The following is a 10,281-nucleotide window of genomic DNA, read 5'->3' on the forward strand; positions in this document are numbered from 1 at the left end:
CGACCGGGCGAGGGCCGGCGGCGCTCAGCTCCCTCTCGGCTCTCGCTGGTGGCTGCTGGCTGGGAACTTAGCGTTGCACAGGACCGAGAAGCCCGCCAAAACTCAAGTCAAACAGCACAATTTAAGATAGCGTGAATGAACTTGCTGCTGAGGTTGAAGGTAGTGGAGGTGTGAGAGCGCATTCCGCTGCATCGATGCAGCTCTCTGTCCCCTCTCGCAACTGTGGTGGATTTTCACGTTAAATATCCGGGGAAATAATAGGTTGCAGTTTGTATGGATGAGCTGTCACTGCTTCGGGTATCTTGTAGAGGAATTAAAAGTATTTGTCCATTTATTCAAATACCTGCAACTTTTAAAAGATGTTTAGGCTCAAAAAATGTCTTATTTTCTGTTTAGTTCTGTTCTTAAAATTGCGATCCTATGTTTGTAGCAACTTCTATGGCAAAGGGCTGATGCTGTGCGTGCTGCCTGCTGGATCCTGCAGGGGGAAAGTCGGGGCCGTTCCACAGGTCTGACATAGGTGCAGTTCCCAGTCTTTTTAAACGTGGGGAAACTGGGAGGTCAGCACCTTGTTAATAATGTACTGCAACATCTTTTAGCTGGGAACTACGGCAAGCTGTGCAGCCGGGAAAGGGCTCCTGGGTATCACGTTTTTTTCTGGGCTGTAAGAGAGATTTTTATCCGCCACAGAGGAGCTCTGGGATTGGAGTGAAAGGGATTTGACGTAATTGGTTATTTCCTTGCTGGAGGTCATAAAAGTAGGAACCAGGCTGCAAGGAAGAAGAAATAATTTTCTTTTTAAACAGTTCTCGTTAACAGCTCAGGCATTACGTGTTCGCTTTGTTATTCTGTTGGTACCTTGTCACATTTTCCTATTCGATGTCTGCCAGGGCTGACGTCCTGACCCAGCTCTGTCTCTGGTGCTCGGTGTGTCTCTGTAGCACCACAGAGAGGAGGTTCTGCAGCAGATTCCAACTGTATATCTAAGTGGATATAACTTATTTAAAGTGTAATCCTCTAGCTTTTGTGTGGGAAGCAGACTTTATCCACAGGACATTATGAATTTCATTTGTGCCTTATAAAATCTCTTATACCCTCCATTATTTTTTTTTTTTCATTTAAATCCATATGCCTTAAATTACACCTAGATAAATAAATGTCTAACACAGGGTGATCTGATCCTGAATCTAGAACAAGTATAGCCACGTTTTTAAGAATTGACGGAATCATAGAATAGTTTGAGTGGGAAGGGACCTTTAAAGGCCATCTAGTCTACCCCTCCTGCCCTGGGCAGGGCCACCTCCCCCCAGCCCAGGTTGCTCCAAGCCCCGTCCAACCTGGCCTTGAACACCTCCAGGGATGGGGCAGCCACAGCTTCTCGGGGCAACCTGTTCCTCTGTCTCACCACCCCCAGAGTGACAAATTTCTTCCTCATATCTCATCTCTGTCTGCCCTCTTCCAGTTTGAAGCCATTCCCCCTCGTCCTATCTCTAGGGTAACGGCTTCAGACACCTCTTGGTTTGGGGAGGGCGAAGAGCCATAGGGGAGGTGTGGGTTTGTGGGGCAAGGCTGCGCTTTCTATTTTAGACCGAGTATGTAAGGACCAAGTACTGGAGCCGACATGGAGTTTGTTGTTAATAATGATATTATAATAATACAAGCCCCCGAGTCCAGGTTTGGTGCGTGGCGGCGTGGCCCATCTCTGACCGGCTCCCCCGGCTCCCGCGCCACGCCGCAGCCCTCCCTGCCCGCTCTGATGGGGACCGGCCCCGCCGGCGCTCGGGCTTCGCTGGGGAGAGGGAGCTCCGTGGGAGCGAGGGAGAGGGCTCCCAGTCAGTGTGCAAGCGCCATTGTTTTGACGTGGAGGCATATGGCGCCGTCAGAAACAGCAAAAAGAAACCCCACAGCAGATGCTGCCAAGGCAGAAAGCTGGCAGCAAACAGCCAGGCCTGCGAAATGCCTGCTTTGCCGGCGCCGCGTGCTGCGGTCTTGCCGGGGCTGGCTCTACGCGTGCCGCTGCTCCTCTGAGGGTCGTCTGAGGGTGAAGTCTGACCGTGGCCAAGGCACTTGGACCACGCCGTGTGCAGAGCCGGGAGGGATCGTCGGAGACTGGTGTTCCTGCTGCTTGGGTGTCCCAACCACGGCTCCCGGCAGGCCCTGGCCGGGGCCACGGCACCGCTGTTGCAGTGCAGGCACAGGCATGTTTTCGGAGCTGACAGCTCCTCTTGCTGCTCCTAAAGGCTGTCCCAAGCCCCTGACTCACGCCGCAGACTGCTATTCTCTCTGTTTGATACCACTGTTTTGCACAACCCCTTGGCCCGCGCTCCGAGCCGGGGCTGGTTGGGATGGGGAGGGAGGAGGGTCCGGAGAGCTCTGGTCTCCGCATCCCTGAGCAGGATGAGATAAGGTGTTCCTGCAGCTTATTTTTGCATTCGCTCACATTTACTGCGACACAGCAGCTCCCACAGCGCAACAGTGACCTGACCGGGTAATGGAGCGCAGACCTACGCGGCACTGGTTTGGCACTGCCGTTTCCTGGGCGAGCGGTACTTAACCCGCTGTTCAGAAATGTGCTTTTGTGGCTGTTTCTAAGGTTGAGTTCTTCGATACGGACCCTGTGCAGCTTCGCCTTCACCCCGGGGTGGCTGCAGCATCGGCTATGGCACTCTGTGCCTCTCCGTGCTGCTGTAGCGGGGACGGGGCACAGAGGTGGGCACTTTCTGCCAGGCTGCGGCGGAGGTAGAGCTGAGGGACCACGCCAGCCCTTTCCTCAACACAAATGGGCCGATTCGGCTTTGTCTGATGCAGGGACGGATGGCAGCTCTCACCCTGGGGCACCCTAAGCGCACGCCTGCCCTTTTCCAGCCAGGTCTTACCTTGCTGCAGCACGAGCTGTTCGGGTGGGGAGGGTTTTTCCTTCACCTCTTCCAGGCAAAAATGGGTATTTCAGGGACCTGTGACTGCAGAGGACTTGACGCGATGGCAGATGTGGTCCCTTCTGGTCCTCCAGCTTGAGAGGAGGAGTGCAGGACTGCAGCTGGCTCCCCATTGCCGGGGCCGTGCACCCCAAATCTCGCCCTCCAGATGCAGCACTGCGGCGAGCCCTGGGCCGGGGGGGTCCTATCGAGGTGGGGGCACAGGCGCACTGGTCCTCCCTTCTGTGCCTCCGCAGAGAAAGCGCTGCCATGTATAAATTTACATATGACTTGGCAAAATGTATGTTTGTGTCATTTCTGCAAGAGCAGCAGCCGGCTCTGCTGCTCACACATTGTGGCGGTAATAGAGGTGCTTGAGTTATAGTGAAACTTATTTCATTTTACAGCTCCTACAGCGTTAACAGATGTACAGGCATCTGATCCAATCATGCAGCAAGAGATTTTGGGGCCAGTTCTTCCAGTTTTGACAGTGTGTAAGCTAGGAGCAGCCATACATTTTACAAACAAGAATAAACGACCCTTAGCAACATATGTCTGCGCTGGCAGCTCCAACGTAATCATAAATAAGGAACCCCGCTAGGCAGGAATGTAGCTGGGCTCTGCATACGGTCAGTACGGACAAAGCATCTGCCTTCCTCCCATTATATTAATGAGGTGCAGGCAGCGGAATCCCTATGCTGTACGGCTGGATTTGCTGGGTGGGGGACAAAGGACTTGGGAAAAACCAACGCTAACCCAGAGCAACGGAGCTTTATTTGTTTTAAAGCCCGTATTTCATTTTAGTGACACTTCGCTCCTGCCCGGTGTCTCGCCAGGCTGTCATGCCTTACCGCACGCTGCTCCCCGACCGTCGGCAGACGCCAGCTCGGCCAGGCTGCAACTTCTTCGCTCAACTCGGTGCACAAGGTCCCTGCTCCAGCCCCGGCCTCCCCCCGCCACTGGCCTCTGCTCCCAGCCCCGTGCAGAGGGTGCGCTGCGGGTTGAGCACCCAATTCTCGCTGCGGCTTAACGGCCAGCAGCTCCCCCGTCTACCTCGGGCACAGGTCCCTTTTACGCAGCCGAGTGTTGCACGATGAGGTGGCGAAGCGGAGGACAAACACCGTGCCCTCGCAATTCTCCGAGGGCCAAGCGTGGCCCCTGCCGAGCTCTGCTCTGCTCAACCGCGCTCAGCGGCATCTCTGCGCGCTCCTAAATCCAAGCCCTGCCCCGCTGCGCCCGCTTAACTGCAACAGCAGGGTCACCCCAGACCCCCTTTGCTTCTGCCCCACCGAAACAATTGCCCAGATGTCTTTGGGTAGAGAGGGAGAAGCAGGGGGGAAGCTGGAAGCAGAGCGCGCCCGAATAAATTTAATCTCTCCATCACGTTAAAACGTAGTAGCTAAATTTATTTCTCCTTGCAATCAAAACAATACTAGCTTTGGTCCCAAAACAGCAGTGAGATTTCTTTCCCCCCAGCTGGAAAAAAAAAAAAGAAAATACTATAAATCCATCCGGGAACTGATTTATATAGCATTCATGAAGAATTTATATTGCAAAGAATTTTATTCAATTAAACTTGAAAAGCCTCTAGATTCTTAAGGTTCAATAGTGATCACTGAGACAGAGCTATCATAAAACTGGATGGCCTGTCTGGAGCAGGCATTGAGAAAATGTCTGATGTGACATTGCAGCTGACGGTACAGTCCAAATCAAGAGCATTTGTCATTGGGATGTGTTACAGGCTAAGGCTTGGAAAATTACTCTGTGAAAAATGTGCATTAACAATAGCCATGAAATATCTGTTTTAAAAAAAAAAAAAAAAAAAAAAAAAAAAAAGGGGTGAATAATGAGACAGCGGTATCTATTAGCGCCGGGCATTCTTCACTCTGACCCCACTCTGATTAAAAAGTTAACACAAAAGCCAGAGACTCTTTTGGGGAGCGAGTTTAAGGTTGTTTCTACTTAAATAATGGAACAGAGGAAGCCACATGAGTGCCTGAAAAGCTCCCACCACTAAAAGTGCTGCCCTTGGTGCAGGACAAGCACCCTTGATGCGTAATCACCTGACGGCGCCCACAGGTTTCCGTGATGCTCCTCCATACGAGGAGGGGAAGCCTTAAACCGCCACGGCTGACGTGTGTTCTTCCCAATTACATTTCCAAGCTGTAAGCGGCTTGGACTTAACTGCAAAGCTGGAATTGTCTGTATTCTCTATGCAACACGGGTGGCAAGGTGTTAACTCCTTCAGCGGGCTCTAACGCACTGGTTTACACACCGAATACGGGTTCTTGGCAGTTTTCAGTCCATCAGGAGGCTGGAACAGAGGATGTCTTCTCTATTGAAGTACTGCGTTCTGCTATCGCGATGTTTGCGGCGATTCTCCAAGCTGGAGGAATTGCTCTAATCTACTCTGCTGAGGGCTCCGTGACAGTGACGCCCCCGAGGTCGACGCGGACGTTAACGTGTGTGAGATATGAAGCTCTTTAGGTGTCGGCCTCTCTCTCCCAACTCTAGCTGTCAGCTGAGGAGGCGCCAGGCCCCTGCTACTCCTCACAACCCCCTTATCTGCAACTCTGTGACTCGAGTGGTCCCCACTAGACAGATACTAAACCTAAACGAGGGCTCCGCTCCTTCAGCTGGTACCTGCAGCCAGAGGGGGATGCTGTGACCAAACTCAGAGGGGTCTGCGCGCTCCACCTGGAGTTAACCCCAGCTACCTAAAGAGAGCTTAGAAGCGTGGAATCATCTTGCCTGCACATGACCGGTAGGATTTGGCCCTTCCTCCTTTAATCCCTCTATCCTGCGTGAACCCCGTTCCTGGCAGAGAATGCGCTGGATTGTTAGCACAGAGACATTCTTCACATGCATAAAGAGAAGCAGCCAGAGCCAAAGAATTCTCAGTGCATTCCTGTAAATCTGCACAGCTCAGCCTCAGCCAGGGCTGATGGATTGAAAGCAACTTAAAAAAGAAAAGCATGCTGGGCTCGGTATTAAAGTATGACAGTTAAGGGCCCTTTGGTACAAGTAAATCACATTTATTATTTCAAAGCTTGTGGACAGAGTTCCTGAATCTCTACACAGTTGCTGTTCCATACGAGCATTATGACTTACAAAGAGAAGCTGATTGTTTTCTCTTCTTCATTCCTCAGAGTCCTGTCAAAGCCTTTCCACGGCACCTGCCACTGCCCAGGGAAATGAAGACATCTCTAGAAATCAGCTGTAGTTCTTTCAAGTCTCCTGCCTCAACTCCAACCCAGGGCAAACGGTAACTCCGGTGCCATCGCCGCAGTGTTATACAAGGGATATTTGGACAAGGCCCAGTGAACAGAACAGCTGTGCTCCTCGCAGTACTTATGAACAAGGTCCTAGTTATTTAAGCTGGAAGTTCTTGGCAGCTCACGTTGCCAATCCAGCCTTGTTCTCTTCCCCTTCCTTGATGGGGGAAAGCACTCTGCTGGATTTGGCTTCCCGTGATCAAGGAAACAAACATTCCAGCTCCCAGTCACGCTTCAGGCTTTATATATATTTTCTCTTCCTTCCCTTCCTTCATTGCAGCGTAACGTGCCAAAACGAAGAGGTAGTCGCTCAGTCTGGAAACCAAGGGAAAAGCAGTGAAACCACTTCTCACACCAAGCGTGTTTCTATCCAGCAACGCACAACTGCACAGCAAAGCACATTCGGTGACAGCACAAGGACAGCAGGTAAAGGACGGCAAAGGGAGACCACACGAGAAGCCATTTCCAAAATGACCTTCAATAAGAAAGTTAAGTGACTGCTTCCCTCAGCACCGCAGCATTGTCTGCAAACATACAGGCCTTGCAAGAATACTTTTTAACAAGCTGCTGGTTGAAACTTCAAAAATCTTATTCTAGAATAAGAGGTAGAACCCCGCAGTTTTATCCCAAGACTAAGGGAGCAGTACCAGGCACACTCCAGTAGTACAGGGTAAGGGTTTGGGATTTCTTTTTTTTTTTTTTTTTTTTTTTTTTTACCTGTTTAAATATTTGGCCACGTTTGGATCTGCTTCCCCTGCTTGTACTAAAGGAACCACGCTAGAAAAAGAAAAGGAAAATTTCTACCTTTGAAGGCGAAGGACTGTGATTTGCTGCAGCAGCAACCTTCACAGCCCAGCCTCACCCGCCGGCCCCATTCCAACTCCCCACAGCACTGGGTACCTCCCCAGGAGGAACCTGTGGTGGCTAAATAATACCACTCATTTTTTGTAACCATTCTGGAGGACTGCAGCTCCACTCCTCTAAAGGATACTCATCGGTGGGTAACACTGAACAATGGCAGCAGTTTGCAGGATCGTTATCCTTTTCTGCAGGTAAACAGGGCCCCTTCTTTTGTTGAGGGAACAGAGCTGTTCCTTGCCTGCCGACTGGTGTACAGCCCTCTTTCTCGCTTTCTTTTGACAAGAAACCACTGGCTGTGATGTTAGTTTATTGAAGATCACGCTGCCTCGGTGTATCTTGTCAGGGTAGCAATACTCGCAGCAGAGCACATCCACAAAAACGTCTTCCTGCACATCAGCGGCTTGGGTAAAGAACCCCCAGCACCGCAGAACTGCTGATGAGCAGGTTCAGGCTAACACAAGAGACTTCCCATGGAAGTTATTTACATAATGAGCAGAGAAGAGGGTTTTTTTTCTACAGACCTTACCCGGGGAGTTTTCATCCCCAATAGAGAAGTGGGACGAGGTAGGTGTGGGCAGCAACATCTTAAGCCGCTAAAAGCTTCCCTGGATCTCACACCTGCCAGTGCCCCAGCTTCCACGTGTGCTAACCTACACGATACATTTAGCAAACCAGATACGGGCTGAACATGTAGATGCATCTCAACATAAACCTGTCTGTTCACTCTCAAGTCCTTAGCTCGGATGACCCAGTTCAGGGGAGCGAAGGGAGATGTGCTTTTTGCTGACTGCACTCCTGGAATTTGACTAATACAAACATAGGAAGTTCGACTCGAGCTCTAGCCGAATGCCATACAGCTACGGTTGATTGCTCCGACTGCAATGATTTGCTATCATTGTGGCATTCTGATCACCTTTTATCAATTTTATTCTGTTACACTACAGCCAACACTCACCACCTTTCAGCTCTGCGGCAGACAGCTCGGGAAAAATGGAGAGCAGCGCTGCTTTTACCTCCTGACTGAAACAACAATGAAACAGCGCATCAGTGTCTGCTAACAACAGATATAGCCGTCCACCTCATTGTGCGACTGCAGCAAAGCTTATCACATCTCACACACGCGTGCAACTGAACCCTATGTTACAGCAAGGCAACTGGGAAGCGCTATCTGAATGCAGTAGGATGTGGAAATTTAACTCAAATAGATCCTTCTCTCTGCTTTTCTTTTGGTTATTTTCCACGCAAATAGCCTCCCAACCTGTTGTGAGCAGATTCACCCTAACAAAGCAAGCCTTCTCCCATCAGCGAGAGGCATAAGCAGTACCTACTGGCAAGATGAAAGCTCTGAGCGGAGGAAGCTGCTCTGAGTAACTGTCAATCCACTGCTCCAGCTCCAGAACTGGCTTCTCACTAAAAGATGTTCGTTCTACAGAGGGAAAAGGAGAATCAACTAAAAGAAACGCAGAAGTGATTCAGTCTATAGACAGAGCTCTACTTCCTCATTTCTTGGATCACTATGTCCCAAGAAAGCACCCCCAGAAAAATCCTCCAAAAATCTCCTCCTATTAGAACAGGGTTGGCTCCCCCTTCGGCAGCCGTGGCTGGGTGTCGGCGCTGGGGCAGTGGCTCAGGACGGCGTACATCGCCTGAGCCACACAACCGCAGCAGCTTGTGGGAGCGCGTGTGACTTCATTCACACCCAGACACGCGCTGCGGAGCAGCCCTTGGGCAGCTCCAACTACCACATACCAGAAGAGCCTCCCCAGCGCCAGTCTAGAAGGACAGCTGTGATCCAAGAACGGTTATTTCAGGAAAGGTACTGTGGGGCTTACTTAAGTGAGCCGCCCTGGCTGAGGAGAGAGGCGTCGCGATGTTGGAGCCCACATCCTGCAGCATACACTGGACCTAGATGTGGCAATCAGGACAAAAATAAGAAGCGCTTTCATTAACCAGCCTTTGATGCTCCGGTACAACTGCAGCAAGCTCTGGGAGGCGACAGCTGGTTGTGCTGATTAAAGAAGATCCTACCCTTGTTGTTCATCATCCCCCAGCCTGCTGGCAGGGGGGATCAGATAAGTGCTCCCTAATTGCTTTATGAGAAGCCAGATTAGCGCATGTACTTGTTTTCACTGGCACGTTAAACCACCCTGGCTGACTTTGCAGAAAGCAGACTGGGGAGCGCTCATATAATCCCTTTGCTGGTAGAACACCGAACCAGTCACCTCTGGAGGAAAGGCACTGACGAACAGCTGCAGGCAGCGCCGACTTCATGTCACGTCCGCTTCCAAGAGGGGCATTTCTCCACAGCCCAGGGTACCCGAGAGGCAGTCTGGTAAAGCTTTTTAAGGTCTCTGATTAGCTGCTTCTGTGTTCTTGTGCACAGTGAAGCTAATTAGCAAAACTCACAGAGTGCCACCGTGGGAGCTGTCTCCCACCATCATGCCCACATGGTTACTTTGCCCCAATATCAAATCTGAGGCGATGTGACAAGACTTGTGTCCATGACTGTGTACAGTAACAGGTCTGAATAAATCTAGAGATATGTTTCTCTGCCCATAACTAATCACTTGATTACTCTCTAAGAAATAAAGTTCTTTAGCCAAGAAGGAAACCGGTAGATCAAGGGTCAGTGTCTTAAGTATTTATTTATTTTAATAGTAAATTTATTAAACTTCTGCGTGTCAGTGGGAGCACTGTGTCTGAAGTTAGAGAGTTCAAGAATATGTTTCAATACCACAGATGAAGTGACTACACTGGTTGAGGCTTATCATTAATACTCACTTTGTGGAGTTGTTCAACAAATGCATGGCCCTTTTCACTGCTAAATTCACCAGCAAGCCTAGGTTTTAAAAAAAAAAAAAAAAAAAAAGAAAACAGAATTAGCTGGAAATGAAAAATTTACCATGATAGATAGTGAATATATGTTTTTCTATATTAAAAAAAAATAAATAAATCAGGATTTGGACACTCCTGTTTGTCAGTGCAACCCTCCCGAGACATTTGGTCCACAGCGTATCCCCTTCCCTCCTGCGGGGCGGTGGGGCTGGGAGAGGCCTTCTTCCCAGAAGAGGACGCCCAGAAGACCCCCACGGAAGGGGTGTGGGACAGCGTCCCCGGGCCCCTGCGCAGGGGAGGGCCTGGGTTCGGCCTGCCCAGGGCCACGGCTCCCCGGAGAGCGCGTCCGCCCCGGCAGGACACGGCTGGGCCTCCACGGGGGGCAGCGGGAGAGG

At 50.6% G+C, this 10,281-nt stretch overlaps 1 protein-coding gene across 1 annotated transcript; it reads right to left on the reverse strand.

Annotated features, from left to right (window-relative positions):
* Window positions 1-6,417: 6,417 nt before the first annotated feature.
* MMAB (methylmalonic aciduria (cobalamin deficiency) cblB type) lies at window positions 6,418-10,051 on the reverse strand. The gene is made up of 7 exons (XM_009880378.1): window positions 10,020-10,051; window positions 9,833-9,890; window positions 8,884-8,956; window positions 8,380-8,477; window positions 8,007-8,071; window positions 6,908-6,967; window positions 6,418-6,505 (listed from the first exon to the last, which is right to left on the reverse strand). Exons 1-7 carry the CDS (start codon window positions 10,049-10,051, stop codon window positions 6,418-6,420), a joined length of 474 nt encoding a protein of 157 aa, XP_009878680.1.
* Between the last annotated feature and the right edge of the window lie 230 nt (window positions 10,052-10,281).

Source organism: Charadrius vociferus, unplaced genomic scaffold (genome assembly GCF_000708025.1).
Source record: "Charadrius vociferus isolate BGI_N301 unplaced genomic scaffold, ASM70802v2 scaffold332, whole genome shotgun sequence".
Classification (NCBI taxonomy): domain Eukaryota; kingdom Metazoa; phylum Chordata; class Aves; order Charadriiformes; family Charadriidae; genus Charadrius; species Charadrius vociferus.

Excerpts from the sequence above, each read along its gene's own strand:
- MMAB (XM_009880378.1), bottom strand. The coding sequence starts at position 10,051 with ATGTCTCGGGAGGGTTGCACTGACAAACAGGA. Across the intron at positions 8,957-9,832 it reads TTGTTGAACAACTCCACAAA|GTCCAGTGTATGCTGCAGGA; the intron begins GTGAGTATTAAT and ends TGCCACATCTAG. Across the intron at positions 6,968-8,006 it reads TGCCGCAGAGCTGAAAGGTG|CGTGGTTCCTTTAGTACAAG; the intron begins GTGAGTGTTGGC and ends TTCTTTTTCTAG.